We start from the raw sequence: 19109 nt of genomic DNA, 5'->3' as shown, positions 1-19109 counted from the left end.
GAAGCTGGGTGTTCTTTTCCTCCTTTGCCAGGGTGAGCTGCTGGACAGCTATGTCAGTGGCCAGCAGGGACTGTTTGCTCCTTACCTGCCTAACTTTGAGTGTGTTAGGATCAGGGAAGTGAGAAGAGACTTGGAGGTGCCAGCAAGTGCTCATCCTAAGAAGCACAAGACCTTTTACAGCAGTGTTTCGTTCAGCACATGTTTATTGCTGCTTATTGATTCCCTGCAGTGGATCAGAACGAAGGTCCCTATTGCACATCAACAGATAGATTGTTTTTGGCATCCTTAAGAAATTGCACAAGCCTTCTTCCTCTTTCCTCTAGCTGACTGCTGAACACACAAATGAGATTCTTCCACCTAAATGATGGCTATGGTTTGCCCAGGAGCTATAGTGATGCTTCCTGGACATGGTCATGGTAGGCCTTGTGCGTCATGGGGCTTCTACAGGAGCCCCTTGGAGTGGGTGAAGTTCACGTTTGCATACAGTGTGGGAGACACCCTAGACTCTTGACAACATGCCTGGATGATCTTTAGAGACACTGTTTCTACTGCATGCAACAGATAACTTGTGGCTGGATAGAATTTACCCCTTGAACTGGCCCCTCTGGGGTTTGGTCTGCAGGGCTTCCTCAGCTGCTTGGAGACTCTCCAGCCAGGCAGTAACAATCTAAGCTGCACGGTGAGAATTTCAATACAACTACATTTGCACAGGGTGAATCAGAACACTCCAAACACAGTTATGCAGGGTGAGACTTGCCTGGGGGTGGCATGCTGCATGCCACCTTTGTCAAATCCACACTTGGCTTTTTCTGCTCTTCCCCATTTGCGAGGAGAAACTTGGATGTAGGAGATGAGAGGTGGTCTCTGTGAAGCATCCTAAGCTCTGGGCTTCTTGAAGCCTTGTGGACCCTGGCCAGGCTTTTGAGGTGTTTGTGGCAAGGTGTTCGTGTGCTCCTGTGATGGCAGGGGGCAGCTGCCCAGAAAGGCTCCCTGCTCTGCCACTTCCCTTGGGACTGAGGCAGAGGTCAGCCAGGTGCTACAGCAGGTCTGTGCTTTTCTTTGCCCGGTGTGCTGGGCAGCTGTGCTCTGAGCTAAAAGGGTGGCCTGGGCTCCGCTGTAGGCCCTGACAGCACTGCATTACTGTGCCATGGGAAGTGGACATCCCCTGGGCAGTCCCTGTCCTCTGTTCCCCTGGGAGAGGAGATCCAAAGACCCTGTCTGTGTCAACCAAGACCATGTCCGTGGAGCAGCAGAGGAAGGGAGTTGTGCTGGGCTGTGTGTGGATCAGGGGAAGCTGAAGACATTTCTCCCCATGGCTGCAGGATGGTTGATGGGAAGGGGCTGGGGTCAGATGCCCTCTCAGTAGACCCAGGAGATGGGCACCCACTGTGGAGAGCTGCAGGCTTGCTCAAAGGCTTCCTGCAGCAGCTGGAGGCTTTCTTCTACCCCATTGTTGACCAGCGAGAGGTCGAAGTAGTGTGCGTATCGGCTCCGGATGCTCTCCGAATCCTTCTGGAGCTGCTCCAAAGCCTCTGACTGTACAGAACAAGAGTGAGGGGTGAGGAGGCAAATCTCACAGTCCACCCCAAGGAGTAAACTCCCTCCCACCACCAAAACAACTCAAAATGGTCGCCAGGTGTCAGAGCACAGAGCATCCCTGCAGCTTGTTTCCCCAAGCTGGGAGCAGTTGTGCAGTCTCTGTGGGCCCTGCAGGACTTGTGGCCAATGCTGGGAGGCTCAGGCTGCCTCCTAGAGTGAGGCCAGGTGGCCTTGGTCTCAGTTTCATCTTCAAAATGCTTTGTGGCAACTCCTTGGCAGGAGGTTTACCAAGCTTGGCACCGCATGAGTTAACTGCAGCAGCAGTGCTGCTTTCAGCCTCATCTTGGGGAGAGATGAGAAGCTTAATGAGGCAAAGAATGAAAGGAGCTGCTGTTTGTGTGTCTCATTTTCACAGCTGACAGCAGGATAAATGTTTCTGCTGCAGCTGGAGCCAGCCCTGGGTGCTGGACTGTGCACCCCCCTGCATGTCAGTGGCTGATGGCTGCTGGGGGCTGTCACGCTCATGGAGTCTACATTTGGGCTGCAAGAATCACCAGTTTCTGTTTCTCAGGCCTGGGCTGAGGAAGTTGCCCTGCTCTTGCAGACCACAAAAACAAATGCAGATATGAAGATGCTGAGGTGGAGCAAGGAGAGAGTCCTGAGGTGCTGCAGCAGGCTCCTTGCCCTGCTGCCATGACAGGCCCAGTGGGAGGGGGACTCAGCCTCGGTGTGCTGCCACCTACCTGCTCTGCCTTGTCTGTCGGGGCAATGAAGACTATGAAGGGGGAGAGCTCGGCTGTGCGGATGATCTTCAGCGTCTGTGGAGAGAGTGCTGCAGTTACCAGAACGTGAGCACTGCTCAGGGTGGCAGCAAGCACTGCCTGCTGGCTCCCCACCACCCCACACTGTCCCCGAGACAGGGGTGATGCTGCCCGTGATGGGGTCACACCTAGTCTGAAGCCAGGGGTGGACTCCTGAGTCTAAGGGTAGTTGTGTGATGTGGGAGCAGCTGAGTGAAGCTGGAGCAGGGGTCTCAGCATGGCTTCCTCTGCACTTCCTGTGGGAGGACGTAAGGGTGTCCCCAGCCCTCTCTGGGCTGGCTGCTGCACACAGCTGCCACTTGGCAACGCAGCATCCACACACTTGGTGCTGGAGAGGGGAAAGGGTCCCTGTGCAGGGCCCCTGCTGGCTCTGCACCCCGAATGCCACAGCATCCTGGCCCTGGCCTTGCTGCTGTCACAGCCAGGTGCATACTGTGATAGGGAACACCCTCACTGTACACGTCTTGGGAATGCAAATCCCACCCTAGCACTCCCTGGCTTTTTCCTTTGGGAAGGGCAGGTGGGCAGTGCACTGGGGAAGGCAGGGACAGTCACCACCAGCACAGGGGTAGTTCAGTCTGTGGTAGCCCCTGTCCTCCCCACCCTTCCCCTGCTCCCTACCTGGGGCTCAATGTCCAAAATGGCAACTTTATCCTGCTGGTGGATCTTGTGAACTGTTTCAAACTTGGTTCCAAACATGTTTCCCTGGTAGCTTCCAAACTCCAGGAATTCGTTGGCCAAGATGTCCCGAGTCATCTCCTCAGTGGAGACAAAGTAGTAGTCCTTCCCATCCACCTCGTTCTTCTTCTGGGGGCGTGTGGTGTCTGTGGAGGGAAGGAGACAGTGAGTTCTACCCCCCAGAACTGAGGAGGCAGCCTTCCTCCTGCCTTCCCCTTCTGAACCTGGGGCTAAGTCATGGAGGACCTGTGTACCTCAAGGCCAGGATGTACTAATTCCTTCAATTCCTTCCTGCCTGAGACAGGTAGGGAACTGAGTGAGCCTGAGGAGAGCCACTGGCATGGGAAATGTGATGCAGGCATTAGCAGCCCTGCAGCCATCCGTGGCTAGGTTCAGCCCACGGCAGATAGCAGGCAGGAAGGCTCTGCTGTGCCCTGTGTGATGGCATCGTGGGCTTCATGGTACTGGAGGAACATCTCCCTGCCTCTCATTTGCTGTCAAAAGATCCTGGCTCAAGGTGGTGAAGGTGCCCTCCAGCCTGGCTGGGTACTTACATGGAGGTGGGTACATGAACTTGTCTGGGTTGTTGCTGAGCAGAGCATTCTTGATGTGGCTCCGGCCCACGCCGCTGGCCCCTGCAGAGAGGGAGAGATGGACACTGGAGCCTGGCAGGAGATGCTGAAGCTCCTTTGTAGCTCTGAGGAAAGGTGCCCACTGAGCAGCCAGCACAGCCAGAGCTCAGCCCCTGTGGTGTGGGAGTCCTTGCTCTGGTGCAGCTGTGTAAAACAGGAGCTGCTTTTCACAGAAAATACCCTTAAGGAGCTAAAAATTCCTGGATCAGCTCTAGCTCGGCATCACAGTGCAGGTGTCAGGCCATGCACAGTGCCACACATAAGTCAACCTCCCTGGTGACTGCTCTAGGCAGAAGAAATGCTCCCCAGGTCTTACTGGATTTTAAAGGGCAACACTGCCCCAGCTCCTGCCCAGGACCCACCACACCCAACCCCTGCACTGCAGAGGATGCCTGGAGCAGAACCTACCAATGAGCACCAGAGTCTTCCTCTTGAAGGCAGGCAGCCTCACCACCTCTTCATACGAAACCACATCCAGCTGGTCAAAAACTGAGATGGAGACAAAATGACACAGCAAATGGTCACAGCTGGCTCAGCTGCAGCAGCAGGACTCTGTGTGAAGACAGGGCTTGGGAACAACAGAGGGAGCAATCTGAGCTGGGTTGGGCTGGGAGCTTGGACCTGTCTGGCTGCTCAGGGGAAAGAGCAGCAGCCTCAGCAGCAAGCATATGAGGTGCAGAGCAGGTGCTGGGGAGCTGGAGCAGCAGCCACTGAAGGAGAAGCTGGGGCTACTCCATCCTGCTCAGGACAGTAGGACCTTGGAGCTGAGGGGGGAGGTGGCAGGAGGCTGCAGGGAGCTTGTTGCTGGAGGAGCTTTATTTATCTTGCTGATTTATGACCTTGTTTGCTGCTGGTTGGAGCTGAAGGCTGAGCTAGGAGCCAGCATGTCCTCAGGCACCTGCTGGCCCAGGGCATGCTTAGCAGGTGGCGTTTGCAGGGGTGGCTGAGGGGTGACTCCCTGCCCCGCCAGGGCCATGGTATGGCAGCTGTGGGGAGCAGTTTGGGCTGCTCTCCAATTGCTGAGTGGCAACAAGGCCACTGCCTGCCCTGTGTTGAGCAGCCTGTGGGGTTTGAGGCCTTAGAGCTGGGGGCCAGGAGTGCCAGGGACTGTCACAACAGGAGAGCTCAGGAGCTTGCTCTCTGGCTCCTGCCTGAGCCAGCCCTGGCCTCCTGCACTACAGAGCTGCATGGGGACACAGATGTGACCACCTGAGGGGTATGAGGACTTTGGAGAAGGGACTCAAAAAGCTGACAGCTGTGGGGTATCCTCCGAGGCTCCCAGCAGGGCTGTTTGGTCTGACTCCCACGGAGGGCAGATCTGCCCCTGCCCAGAGGCAGGAGCAATGGCCAGGGCTGGGGATGGAGCCCGTTGTCCTGCTCACACTTACTTGAGCTGTGCTTGGCCAAGTATTTATCTTTGCACTTCTTCTTCTTCCCAAAGGGGCTGCAGCTGGGAGACTCGCTCTGAGTGGGCTGGGTGACGCTCGCCACACGCCTGCCGAGACAGGGGGACACCGCCATGGTCCTGCTGTCACCCCAGCCTGGGGGACAGCAGCAGGGCTGCTCCTCAAACAGGCAAGCAACAGAGGAGCAGGGCAGCTGCTGGGACAGGTAAAGGCTCCCTCTGCAGCAGGTGAAGAAGTTTGCCTCCTTTCCCCAGCAGTGACACTAGGTTTACCCAACAGAGTCACACATAGTCCCTGTTCCCACTTCCACTCCCAGATCCAGCCCTCCTGGCCAAACGCAGGGACGTACCACTCCTGCAGCTCTGGAGAAGGGATGAGCCCTGCTGACTCGGTGCAGGAGCCCTCCACACGGCCCTGCCACCAGTTGCTGTCGTCCTTGTTTATGATCTGAATAACGTCGCCGATCTGGAACTTCAGCCCTGCTTCCTTGCAGGGGATCAGGTTGTCTTTTTTGGGGTCGTAGTCAAACTGTGCTCTCATGAACATCTGTGAAAGAGAGGGCAGGCAGCATCAGCAAGGCTGTGCAAGGCGGCTGAAGTTACTTGTGTCCAGCTGCCAGCCCCACAAAGCAAGCCCTGATGAGCTGGCTCCAGGCATAAGGACCCTGCTCCAGAAGTAACCCCAGCCCCTGCTGCTTTCCAGGCCCCAGGAGGATGAGTGGGGAGCTGGGATTGGTTAGCCTGGAGAAGAGGAGGCTCAGGGGAGACCTTATTGCTGTCTACAACTACCTGAGGGGTGGTTGTGGCCAGGAGGAGGTTGCTCTCTTCTCTCAGGTGGCCAGCACCAGAACGAGAGGACACAGCCTCAGGCTGTGCCAGGGGAAATTTAGGCTCGAGGTGAGGAGAAAGTTCTTCACTGAGAGAGTCATTGGGCACTGGAAGGGGAGGTGGTGGAGTCGCCGTCCCTGGAGCTGTTCAAGGCAGGATTGGACGTGGCACTTGGTGCCATGGTCTGGCCTTGAGCTCTGTGGTAAAGGGTTGGACTTGATGATCTGTGAGGTCTCTTCCAACCCTGATGATACTGTGTGATAAATCCTTAAAGGAAGCTTTTGGGCATGGAGCTGCAGCGGGACATGCAAATGGGTGAGGGAGGAGGATGGTATCTTGGCACTGCTGGGAGCCAGTGCCACGGCTGCTGCCCTGCAGGCCCCACAGCTGTGCCTGAACCCTGACCTGTAGTGCCCTGCAGTACCATGGGTGCTTGCAGTGCTGATGAGCAGAGCCAGCTGAAGGTGAATCCTACCACCTGGACCAACACAGAATTGTTTTGGTTGGAAAAGACGTTTTAGATTGAATCCAAACATTCTATAACTCTGCCAAAGCCTGGTACTAAAATATGCCCCTCAGCACCGAGTCTCTGTATCTTCTAAACACCTCCAGGGATGGGGATTCAACCATCTCCCTCGGGAGCCTGTTCCAGTGTTTGAGAACTCTTTCAGTGAAGAAGTTTCTTCCAAGCTCCAACCTAAACCTCCCCAACTATAACTTGAGGCTATTTCCTCTCATTTTATCACTTGCTACCACAGAGAAGAGGCTGACACCCACCTGATTACAACCTCCTTTCAGTAGTTGTAGAGGGCTGTAAAGTCTATCCTTAGTCTCCTTCAGACTAAGCAACCCCAGTTCCCTCAGCCACCCCTCTAAGCCCTGTTCTCCAGCCCTGTGCTGTGGTGAGCAGAGAGGAGCCACTGCAGCGGTGCACTCTGCAATCCCATGTCCTGAGAGCCCCAGAAAAGGCCACCTCTCAACCCTCAGCCACTGTTCCCTGGCAGCTCCCCAGCACTGGGCATTCCCCTGCACAGGGCAGGGTCTTTGGGCAGCCAAGGCTGCAGTGTCATGTTCATCCTCACCAGGGTCTGTCCTGGGCTCTTCAGCATCAGCCACTCTTGCAACACTACACTCCTCACAGCTGCAACTGCACACAAGCTGCTGCTGCTTCCCAGGCCACTGTGTCACACTCCTGGGGATGCCCTGGCGACCACAAAGGCACAAGGAAGTGGCCCCTCCCTGTCCCTTCTGCTCACTCAGCTCTTTGGGCAGCAGTCTACATTGTCCCACTGAGGTAAGACTACCCTGGTGCCTCCTCCTGACCCAAAGCCCTTCTTAATCCAGCAAGCACCTGGGTGCCCCTGGGCTCTCAGTGCCCCCAGGCATCTTTGCAAGGTCAGGATAGAAATGGCATGTGGAGTTTGTTCTCCAGGAAAGGTGTTCAGGAAGGACAGCCCAACAGAGAGCAACAGGATGGACGAGATTCACCTCTCCCTGGCAAGGGGGCAGACCCTGTGTGTACAGCCAGTGCTTGCTCCCAGTGCCTGGGGGAATGGTTTCTTGTCTGAAATGCTGATGCAGCAGCTGAAATCTGCCTCTGGCCCAGTGCACTTAGCATGATCAGGACTAGGGTGGAGAGGAAAAGTCAAGACAGGGAATGGAGGACAGGGAGTGAACAGCAGGGTTCAGGGAACAACGTAAGGCTGTGGCTAAGCAGACCTCATATTGCCCTTGTTCCCCTCCTGGGTTGTTTGTTTGTTTTCCTGTGGGCCTGAGGCTGCTGGCAGCTCCCAGACATGGTGTGAAGTCCTGCAGGCTCCTCCAGAAGTCATGGGTGCTGCTGGGCTCCAAACTGGCAGCATGCCTGGGGCTGCCCAGCAGTTGTGTCACCAGCAAGAGATCTTTCTGGGATGATGCCCATGTCCTGTCCTCAGAGGAGTTAAGCAGGGACTGGAACACCATCTTCCCTGAGCAGGACAGACCATGCTGTCCTCATCCACACCAAAACAATTTCCCACAGTATGTCCTCCTCCAGCAGTGTTGGTTGAGGCACAAGGCCAGCAGGACACAAACATCATTCCCTTTTCACTGCCAGAAAAGCAGAACATAGGAGATCAAGCTGTGACATGAGACCTCTCACAATGGAAGACAAGAAGAGTGGAATTTCCTCTCAGGATGAAGACTGATGCTTGCTTTGAAAGCAGTCTCTGGCACAGTGAAACCCATCAGCAGCACAAACATACAAGGGACATGCAGCAAGCACTGCCTGGAGCTCTCTGCTCCCACAGCCCTGGTACCCCAAAGCCAGACATAGCCAGGTCCTGTACAGCAGTTAGGAGTTAGCATCAGGCAGCTCCAGGCATCGCCTGTGGGCTGCAAAGAGCCAGCTCCAAATGCAGGCTATTTGCCTGCCAATTGCCAGCCTCCTGTGGCTAAACTCCCAGGTGCTGAGCAGGCCCCAGCATGAGAAGCCCTGGTCTTTAAAAGTCCAAAAGCTGTGACCTGCACCTGGGAACAGGTTGGAGACGATCTCGAGAGCCCTGAGTGCTCAGTGCTGCTTCTCCTTAGGATCCTCCCACGCAGGAGGACCCCTGAGTACTTCAGTCACAGCAGGGCAGTAGGTGTCACCCCCTGCTACAGCACATCACCCACCACCTGGCAGCGACAGCAGGCACAAAGAGCTTCCTTCCTCTACCTCACCACTTCCTTCCTCACACTCACTGCTCACAAGCCTGCTGGTGGCATCCGGACCTACACCACCCTCCTTGCAGCTGGTGCACCTGGGCATCAGCCACAGCAGGGAGCAGCGACAGCACCTGCAGGTGCTGCTATGAACCCCTACCAGGGACGTGGCTCTAAAGGTGGCAGGACAAGTCCTGGTGTGCCACGCTGCTGCTTTCCCTGCAGCTAGGCTCAGGCATCAGCAGCCCAAGCTCCTGTGTACACATGGGGTAAATGCATCCACACAGGGCCCAAACCTGCTTGTTTGCAGTGGTGTAAGCACAGGACAGGGTCCTTCAACCCCCAGCAACTCGAGCTAAGTGACTAGGCAGATGTCCCCATTGTCCTTCCCCGGGCTCAGCACAGCTCTCTTCCCAGCACTAGTGCTCTGTGGTTTGCTCTGGTGCCACCCAGCCCTCCCCAGCCAGGTGCTGGTCCCTGCAGCTGCACTTACCTGGAGTGCAGGGAGGCGACTTTGCTGGTTGGGAATGACTTTTATTGAGACCATCCCCTTGGTTTCTTTCTAGTGAACAAAGCAAGGGGAGAAAGAAATGTTGGGGGGAGAAGGTGGAGGCTGGACAGCAGCAACCTGTGCAGGGAGATGCTGAATGCCAAGACCCACAAAGGCAAAGCTCCTGGGTGCTCCCAGCCATGCTGTGATGCTGAAGGACACTACAGTGGGGCCAGAAACAGCTTTGCTAGGGCTAAGAGCCATGGCAGCATAGCTCTGCAGTGCCTGTCCCATCCCCATGGGAGGACACCAACACCTCTCACAAGGGGCTGGTTGTAGGCACTGCTATAAGCATCACCAGGATGAACATGAAGATCTGTATCATCTCTGGCATGGCTGCCCCAGTCAGGAGCCTGGGAAGAGAGGATGGTTCTGCCAGGTCACTTTCATGCTGGCCTCTCACTCCTGCCCTCCTGGTTACAGTAAAGGCACAGTACTCCTTTGCCTGCCACAAGCCAAATGCACTTTTGCCCCATGTGTTCCACAACACCTACATGGTCCCAGAGGTACAACCACCCTTGGAGGGACCTTCTGGGCCGCCAACTGCCCTCCTAGGTCCCACTATCTGGAGCAAGGATGTCCTGCCATGAGGCAGAAGAGGATCCTGGCACTGCAGCAGGGTCAGGCACTCTATACTTAAGCTGCTTGTGAGCATCCTCAGCCACACCACCACCTCCCTCTTGCCAGGTCCCACATGTTGGGCATAAATCAGGGAGACCTCAGTATGAACCCAAGGCAGGTCTGAGATCCTGTCCAAAGCTGTCTCTAGCAAGGACCCAGCAGGATCACTGTGATCTCAGCAGAAAAAAATGGCAGCAAGATGACCTGCAGGAGCAGCTCATGTTTGCAAGAGCAGCTAGCCTCTAGGGCTGGAGCTGCACACCAGCCTTGGCAAGCAGAGGTGGTTTCCAAGCCCCACACACATCAGCACATCAGGGACCTCACTCTTGCTCTCAGGAGGTCAGAAACAAGCAGCAAACATGGACCACCAAGGCTGCACACATGAGACCATCCCTTGGCTGTGTTACAGCACCTCAGCACAGCAGGCCTGGCTCCTGCTGCATCACACTGCTGCACACAGCTGTGTGCTGGCTCTGGTATCTAGGAGAGGGGGTGGAGGTTCAGCCAGCATGAACATCTGCAGGCCAAAGAAGTCCTTCCTGGGACAACACCCCTACCAAACAAAAATACCTACCAGCATCTTCTGCAGCTGGTCAACTGAGTGGTTGCTCACACTCTGCCCATTGATCTCTATGATTTCATCACCCACATGAAGGGAGCCTGCCAGCAAGGGGAGAAACATGGAAATGAAGGACAGAGCCACTCACTAAACCTCAAACTGCAGAGGTCCACCAGCCTCCCTACCCCCAGCAGCGTCCCCCAGGACGCTGTGGGCAATACTTGTGAAGCCACATGTGTCACAGGGCACTAAATCACAATACACACTTCATCCAATCTGAAGGCCATCAGGTTTCTTCCCACCATGAGTCCTTCAATGCTTCAGACTGGTTCAGTTATCCCAACTCCAAGCACCTCACCTGAAGCCGTACGGCAGCCTCCCTGCAGAGCCCTTAGTACAGGCACTGATGACTCTCTGTGCTTTCAGTCTACACACACAGCCAGATGACAGCCTCAGACAGGCTGCTACAAATCCAGCTCCACTAGCATTGCTGGAATGTCTCCTGAGTTATTTTGGCAGGGGTAAGCTCATGCTTCCCACTTGGATTCAAGGCTGGAAACGGGGCCTCTTCTTCTAAGCACAGAAGATCTCATTCCCACGACTCTCTGGCAAGACTCAAAGCCAGAAAACAGCACCTAATTACTTATTTAGGCATCTTCTGGTCTCCAGAACCAAGCCACAGCAAGCCTGTCCACCTGTGCACTTTAGGAATGGGAAAAGCTTTCCACCCAGTCCCTGGGGCATGATCCAGCCTGTCACAGTGACCCCATCATGAGCCAGAGAGTCTCCTGTTCCTTTTTGGGAGAGCCCTTCCCCAACCCCTCATTTCTCCCTACACCTCCAGTGTATTAACATGGCAACCACACAAAGAGACCAGCCAGTTCCTGACGTATTCCTAGCGAAGGACTGGGTACAGATGTCCAATCCCAGGGGGAAGCCTGCAGTCCTGGGGAGCTGCCTCATCTCTGCACTGAAAGCAAGCATCTGCAGATGCACACACCCCACACACTGCCTCTGCCAGGGCCTCGTTACCTTGTCTGTGAATCATGCCCCCGTGGAAGATCCTGGCTACCATGCAGCTCTGCTTGTCGTTGAGCTTCAGCGTGATTCCCTGCAAGACAGGAAAAGCCATGACTGCCTGCTAGAGGGGAGAGCTCCTGCCTTCTCAGCAAAGTCCTCTCCAGGCCCATGCCCACGGGGGGCAGCCTGCTGCAGCTCCTCTTGGCACAAGCATCGCTACCCTCTGATGAGGTTCTCTGTGGGTCCCCAGGCAGGATGCAGCACCTTGTTCCCACGGCCAAGGTCTCCTGTGACATTCTGCTTCCCCCCAGGCCAGGCTGTTGGCACAGCTCGAACTGCCCCTCCACCCCTGGGCACTAGCAGGCTTGGGGCTCCTGCCAGCTCTCACCATGGGCTCCTCTGTGACCTTCTCAAACTGGATGAGGCGAATCTTGCGCATCTCGCGGCCACTGCCATGGGAGGGGCTGCCTGCAGTCGCTGAGCCGTTGGTGTAAATGTCCTCAGTCACGGCATTCTGGGACTGAGTGATGGCCTGTCAAGGCAGAAAAACACTGGGCTTTAGGGGCTCCACCTGAACAGGGCCTGGGGGTGCTGGCTCCTCGTTGTGGGGCTGAGCTACTTCACCATGCCAGGGTGGCTGCGGTAATGGTGGGGCACAGTGAGAGGTGAGAACCATGAGAGAGGACAGTGTGAGCAAAAGAAAAAGAGATGTGGACTTGAGCTGCAGTTTTCTGGCCTGGGAAACACAGGAGATAAGAAAACTGTGGAAAAGCTTCAGGCAGCAGAAGCCCAACTTGTTTAACAGCTAATCATCTGCAGCAACAAGTCCCAAGCACTACCTGAGTGCTGCAGCAGCACCTGGCCTGCAGCTGGCTTGCTGCAGAGCATGAAGTCCAAGACAGCTTCACTGAGGGAACAGAGCTGTGTGTGCCTCAACTGGGAGAACCAGTACCAGGGTCTGCTCTTGCTCAGCCTGAAAGTTCAACTTTTCCCCTTTTCAGTGGGCAACTGACAGAGTGCAGCTCCCAGCTCCAGGCCAGCTCATGCTGGCCAGCACTGGAAAGACAAGTTAGGCAAAGCAAGCCCTCCCAGCTGCCCCACTCCATGCCAAGCTGCTGGCTTTGCTGCCCAGTTTACACCCAGCCTGGAGTGGAGAAAAGGCTGTCAAGTGGCAAGACCCATCCAGGCCATGGGATGCTTTGTGTTGGTGCAACTGGGGTGAAGAGCATTTGCTGCTGGGTGCAGCTGTGGCACTAAACAACAAATCAGGCTTTGGCGGGGATGTGCCAGAGCTCTGCCAGGCCCAGAGAGAGACTAAAAGCAGGGAGGGAGCTGAAGACATCAGACCCAGAACCGGGCATGTCAGTGGGAGATGCGCTGGCAGAGGGATGGAACAGCAGCCTGGACAGAGAGTGCTGGCAGAGCCAGGGTGGGAAGGGTGCAGGGAACAGTGTACCCATGCTGCAGTGGCAAGCAAGATGCATGATTTATTTTTAAGCCAACTACTTGTAGAAGAGCCAATCAACCTCCTCCTCAGAGGAAAAAGGCAACTTGCGTGGGCTCCAGCTGCCAACAGCTCGAGTATGGAGAAAGCTGAATCTCAGCCTAGAGCAGCAACCAGACCAGCAATTCAGCCCAGAGCAGCAACTCGGGGCAGAATGAAGAGCAACCTGCAGCCCTCAGCCCAGCTCACCAGTGCCAGCAGGGTACCATGCCATTTCCACCAGGCCCTCAAACTACCACAGGCACAGGGACAGATCCAGCACCACAGGTATCTAGAGGTGCCCCTTGACTCTCTGCCAGCAGTCCTGCCTCTGCTGAGCCAGCAAGTAGGAGAAGGAAGAGTAGGACCAGGAACTTCTTCAGCCCTGCCTGAGGCCAAAGTGCCCATGAGGTAGTCTGAGTCAGCAGAGATCACACTTATCTTAGTTGTGCCTTGGGAAAGTGCTTTCCCCTCAGCTCCAAACCTCTAGGCTCAGCAGAGCCTGATGACCCAGGACAGCCTGCTCCAAGGACTAGGAGTTCCTGTCCCTGCCAGGGGAGCCTCCTGGCCCTGACCTTTGCTTTTTGCTGTTGGAGAAAACACCCAGCTCTTGATGCTGACGCAGCACCAGTGTCACCTTGGTGACTCCTAGGGAGCAAGCCCTGCTACCAGAGACTCAATGATGCATCAGAGGATGGCCACCAGGCTCTTGATGGCAGCTCTGAATCCAGCAGGGTCCTTCAGCAACTCCTTCTGCCCTAAACAGAGCCACTCTAGGATGGTGTGGGCTTTTGCTGGCCACACTTTGCAGCCAGTGGATAGCGATGGGAAAGTGCCTGGCTCCTAGGGAGGACCAGACCTGCGAGCTGGCAGATTCCAGCCCCAATGCTGGGCATCCAGCAGGCAGAGACAGGAGATATGCACAACTGACACACTCCATGCAAGTGAGCAGGCTGGCCAAATCACCTGCCCTGCACTCTTGGCAGCCACCACACTCTCAGCTGGCTCAGTCCATCCTAGCCTCTGACTTTGAGAGCCTTTTGAGTCATGCTGGCAGCAGGCCAGACCCTGCTACTTATGCACTGCTCTGCAGGGAACATCTGCAAGGGCTGCCAAGAGCTGGCTCCATGGCCACTAGCTACAGCTGGTTCTGCACAGCCCCAGGCTTGGTCATAGCTGAGGACAGATTTGGGGCAGGCAAAAGGTGAGGAGCTCTGAGGGGCTGAGCTGTGCAACAGGGCTGCCCAGCATCCAGCAGCCCTACGTGTGCCTTGCAGCTGGCTGATGAGGGTACAAATCCTCATGCACAAATCCTGCTCCAAGTGGCAATGCACAGAGAAGCCACAAGCTCCATGGGCTGAACAGATGCACCCCAGCTGCCTGCCTGCCTTTCCCTCAGGACTCCAGATTTCTGCCCTGTATCTCAGAGCAGAGGGAAGGGCACCAGTTTCCCAACAAGGAATTTGGTGAGTGTGGAGCAATCCTCAGTGAGGAGTTCAGGACTTGGCATCTTGTGCCCTGGCAGGGTCAGAGTCATCTGCCAGGGTTGCTTCTGCTGCTGCTCTCTGGCTCAGTCAGGCTGCATGCCACTGGGCAAATCAAACATTAACTGGGCAGCCTGTTTGCAGGAGGGTGAAGCAACACTTGAGGAAAGCAGCACTTGGTTCCTGGGCTCTCCTTGCTGCTCTGACCAATATCATATTGCTTTAGAAGAGCAAAGCTTCCTGGTGAGCATATGGAGAAAGGTCAGAATGCTGCCAGCTTTGCCAAGAGGGCCTCCAAAGCACAGCAACTCAAATGCAGGAGGGAATCCTAGAGCTGGGATCCCCTGTGACTGGTGTCTGGGCTGGTAGAGAGATGTGCTCTGCTGCCCACGATGAGCAGCAGAATTCCAGCTTCCTCCAGGAATCATCACCCATCACATTATAATCACTGCAGGTGTGGGCAGGGAGGCTGGAGCATGTTGGTGCAGGCATGTCCTGTCTCGGCAAGGCATCCTCCTGTCCTCTAGTACTCCAACATCACCTCCCCATTGCTCAGCAGATGTGTGCACATGGTCTCAGCACAGCTTAAAAAACACAGCAGTGTGTAAACCAAAAAACAGCAACACAAGGAAAAGAAGAGGTCGAGAGCTGCTCAGGCAGCCTGGAGAAGAGCTAAGTAGGCATTTACAAGTAATTCATCCTGGCAAGACCCCTCCAGGCAATACGATCCAGGTTTAAATCAAAGAAAGCAACGTTTAAATCAAACAGGATTAGGCTGCTGACACCGGGAAAAGGCCTGGCAACACCAACAGGTCGCGGTGGGAAGGGCAACAGAGAAACAGGGGGGATAGAAGCTGCTGTGGAGGCCAGAAGACGCCGCCGGCTCTGTGCGCCCTCACCCTGACTCCAGATCGCGGAGTGCTGCAATGGAGAAGGGTCGGACTTTGCAGGGAACACAGGTCAGTTTTGCTGAGGCATGGAATTTCCTACCAGGAGAGGCTGATGCAGCCTTCCAGATGTGTTTGTGAAAGCGGTCACCTCCAAGGCAGAGTCAGTAAAGCCACAGCACTTAAAGAAGAAACCCTGAGGAGCCGCCCAGCCTCCCCATCCCCACCTTCCAAAACGAGCCCTGCAAAACAGCTTTCCCCCTGCAGCTCTTACAGGCTGGAACACGGCAAAATACACTGGAGATTAGGAAGTTGGAGCCTGTCCTCCTCCATTCATTTTGGTCAAGCCCAGCAGTTTTACTTGGCATCAGACCACTCGTTTTGCCACAGTCATTTCAGGATGTGGTCCTTCAGGACTGCAGCCTCAGTCTGCTCTGGAGCTGGTAATGGGTGGCTGCTGGGAACCACTGCCCACAGGCGAGTGCAGTGTCCCCTACACGTCCTGGGGTTCAGCTCTCTCTGGATGTACCTTCATTTCTCCACTGCACTCCCAAAGGTCACATTTGCTGCCAATTTTATAGCTGGAGAACTGAATCACAGCTGATAAAGGGACATGCCCAAGGCTGCCCTGTCAACCAGGTGCACAGCTGGAAAGAAAGCCCACAGCTCCTTGGTAAATCAGTCAGGAGATAAGGAAAAGATATGCAGGCATGTGATGGGGCTCAAGGCAAGAGAGCAAGAGGCTTCCTTCACTTTGGTTTGTTTTCTAGCAATGGCTTCCACTTGGTGAGGGTTTGCATGCCCTGCTGTCACGGGACAAACACAGGGTAACACCTCCCAGCATGTGGATCTGCCAGAAGAAATGGGGAAGAGAAACTTCCCAGTCACCCTGGCTGACTCCAGCCAAGGAGTAGCCAGCTGGGCCCAGCACCCTCCCAACATTTTCCTTGCCCTACTGCTGCTGGGAATTTATCCCTGTTCTGCCAGAGTCCAGGCAGACCCTCTGCCTGGATCCTGAAGCCAAAGGGACAGGAAAGCTCCTCTCAGCAGCTACCTCATCTAACCACTTTGCTTTAAAAGCTTTTTACTTGTTTTTTTTAAGGGACTCTGCCAGGGTTGAGCCATAAAAAGATCATCAACTACTGGTGTGGGATATATCTGACGAGCCTCTCTTGGATGCTGTAGTGTCCTACAAGACCAGCCAAGGGCAACACTTCTAGGAAAGTTCCTCTCTGCTCCCAGAAGCTCCCCATAGCTGCAGGGAAATCTCAGCCCAGACATGTTATGCCACAGCCCTGCCAGGGACTCCTGCTCAAAGCTGGGAGAAAAGCACCAGCTGCTCAGCACCGGGAGCTCCTGACCTTCTGCCAGCTGCACCCAAGCTACCCCAAATGACACTGTCTGGGGAAGGAGCCCTCGCAGCAGATCAAGCCAGCACAGCCTGCTTTCCTTCCACTGAAGCCGGGGTGCATGTGCTCCCCCAGACCACTCCCTGCCGCGGGGCAGGCGTGAGAAGGGCTGCATACACCCTCCTCCTCTGGGGCTGAGACCCACTACCACCCCCAGCCCCTCCAGCCCATGCCGCGAACCTGGAGGTTGCTCAGCAGCTGCATCAGCTCATGTGACGGGCAGTTCCAGTTCAGACCAGCCACAACTTTGCAGCACCACAAACACAAGCTCCGCTATGGCAGGACGCTGAAGCTTCCTCCCGTGCACCCAGCTCCTTCTTCCCTGCCCGGCCATGCTGTGCCAGCCACACTCGCTGACCGTTCGCCCCGGGCGCCCCACGTCCCCCGGCGTGCAGCCCCGCTCCCGTGCTGCCGTGGGTCACCAGTACCACACACCGGGCACACACCTGCATGCCCACCCTCTGCCCGCCGCGGGGTCTCAGCTTTAGCGGCCCTGCTCCCCACTGCGCCTGCAGGGGACCCGGGGTGGAGGAGGACGCTGGGCAGCCTATGCGGGCCCGAGCTGGGCGCTGGGTGCGGGACTAAGGGCCCGCGGACACGGTGGGACACAAGGGACGGAAGATGGAGGGAGGCACCGCGGGAGACCATGCCCCTGGTGAGGGAAGGGGACAGGAGGGGAGACGGGGCGCGCTCTCCCTGCGGGTGCCGGGCCCGCCGCGGGGGCGCACCGGGGCTGGAGGCCAGCGCTGCCCGCCAGCCGCCGCTCACCTCGGGCTTGGCCCGGTTCTGCAGTAGGTGCTCCAGGTAGAGGTCGGAGAGCGCCGTCCGCATGCTGCCGGCGCTAGCGCTGCGCCCCGACTTGAGGGTCATGCTGCCGCCCCGCCGCCGCCGCTCCACCGCCGCCGCCAGCAGCTGCAGCCGGTTGCGCTGGCTCCAGCAGAGCGGCCCGGACCCGCCTGTGCCGCACAGCCCCGGCTCCAGCAGCGCCGCGGCGGCCCGCACGCTCCGCCCGGGTGGCAGCGGGGAGAGGCCTGCAGGCGGGCGGGCAGCGCGGCGCCGGGCGGAGCCGAGAGGCCGGGGGAGGGCCGGGGCCGACCCTGCGGGCAGCGCCGCCTCACGGGAGCTGCGGACGAGTGGAGCTCTGCCGGCGCTGTCGGTGCCCGGTAGCGCCCAGGAAGGGGCGCAGGGCAGGGTCCCGGAAGCGGCAGGAGGAAGGCAGGCGGCCCCGCACAGCTGGCACATCAGCGCTGCCAGCTGCCCCCCAGGAGCTGAGCCACGCTGCCCGCCGCCCGGCTCTTTCCAGCGCTGTCCCCGTCGTGTCCCTGCTGGGCACAGCCCCGGCCCGTGCCAGCCCCTGGACGTGCCCAAGCACCGCAGACCTGTACGCGCCCGGGTGCTGCCACATCTGTCTGCTCAGGGGACCCTGCTGGGAGGCACTGGCCGCACCCCTTGCACCCGCTCACGTAGCTGCCAAAACCAGGGCAGGACACTGCAGCTGAAAGGGGCTTGGTCCCCTCACAGCCAGAGCAGGCCCCGGCAATGACACGGGGAGCATCGCCGAGAAGCAGCATTGACGCATAGCTGCCTGTCACCAGCCGACGGCCACCCCCAGCTGGCACTGGTGCGCCGAGCAGGGTGTGCTGTGCTGCGGGGTGAGGATGCGCAGGGGCTTCTCCGTGCTGCGGCAGGCAGCTCTCCTTGTGCTGCTCTGGGTCGTCCGCCTCGTCGTGCCCCGGCGACTCGCACGGCTGGGGCGGGATGGCAGATCTCTGCACATGGGAGCTCTGCGTGGTGGGGAGGGACATTGTCAGACTCTTTGTTCTCTCGCTGCAAGTCTTACTGCTGCCAGAGCCCAGGCGAAATTAATTCTGATGGAATCTTGAAGATAATCACTGGGAAAGGGACATGAGCCACAGCCTGTGCTCCCAGGAGGTCTTTGTGGGACAGGAGGTAGTCAGGACTGCTTGGCTCTGAGGCTTTGCCAGTGGCAGACCTGACTCAGATTTCACACACCTGGTGCTAGAAAGAGTAGTCTGCCACTGAGTGGGACAGGTGTCAGGGACAGGAAGAGCCACGTGTGGCAGAAGGACAGCTCCAGCCCATGACACATCTTGCTGGGGTTATAGCAAGGCATCAGCTCATCCAGTGGCCAGTGGCCCACCAGGGCCTCTGGGAGCTAAAGGTAACTCCTCCTGTGAGTAAGGAAGGAGGGCAGCCACAGAAAGCAGGATGATGGTGCCCATTCCAGCCATGGCAGCAGGAATATTATGGGAATGAGGTGGAGGTAAGTAGAGGGCCAAAGATCAGAGCTGGTTCAGGCTGAGCAAGTGCTGCCTCCCTCAAGCCACAGTTCACCACTGATTGTGAAATCGATGCTGGAGCCTGGAGCAGGGGTTCCCCTCTAGTCCTTATCTTTGCTGCTTCCTTCAACTTGAGGACTGTGCCCGGGCCATGGAAGCTTGTGCAAAATAAAACTGAGAGGCTCTAGGGCTAATTAATTACTAGCTGCTG

The 19109-nt window shown here is 56.8% G+C and overlaps 1 protein-coding gene across 1 annotated transcript; it reads right to left on the bottom strand.

Moving 5' to 3' along the window:
- Positions 1-185: 185 nt before the first annotated feature.
- MPP1 (MAGUK p55 scaffold protein 1) lies at positions 186-18127 on the bottom strand. Its single transcript, XM_064159057.1, has 12 exons — positions 17367-18127; positions 11724-11867; positions 11348-11426; positions 10331-10416; positions 9079-9147; positions 5426-5622; positions 5059-5165; positions 4079-4159; positions 3593-3673; positions 2982-3184; positions 2283-2357; positions 186-1536 (listed from the first exon to the last, which is right to left on the bottom strand). The coding sequence occupies exons 1-12, from the start codon at positions 17838-17840 to the stop codon at positions 1360-1362; spliced, it is 1773 nt and encodes a 590-aa protein (XP_064015127.1). The 5' UTR covers positions 17841-18127; the 3' UTR covers positions 186-1359.
- Positions 18128-19109: the final 982 nt, after the last annotated feature.

The sequence above is a fragment of the Pogoniulus pusillus genome, chromosome 19, assembly GCF_015220805.1.
Source record: "Pogoniulus pusillus isolate bPogPus1 chromosome 19, bPogPus1.pri, whole genome shotgun sequence".
Taxonomy (NCBI): domain Eukaryota; kingdom Metazoa; phylum Chordata; class Aves; order Piciformes; family Lybiidae; genus Pogoniulus; species Pogoniulus pusillus.
Note: the sequence above shows the minus strand (reverse complement) of the source record. Positions and strands in the feature narration are given on the sequence as shown.

Excerpts from the sequence above, each read along its gene's own strand:
- MPP1 (XM_064159057.1), bottom strand. The coding sequence starts at position 17,840 with ATGTGCCAGCTGTGCGGGGCCGCCTGCCTTCCTCCTGCCGCTTCCGGG. Across the intron at positions 10,417-11,347 it reads GGGCATGATTCACAGACAAG|GCTCCCTTCATGTGGGTGAT; the intron begins GTAACGAGGCCC and ends CCTTGCTGGCAG. Across the intron at positions 5,166-5,425 it reads TCTCCAGAGCTGCAGGAGTG|GCGTGTGGCGAGCGTCACCC; the intron begins GTACGTCCCTGC and ends CTGTCTCGGCAG.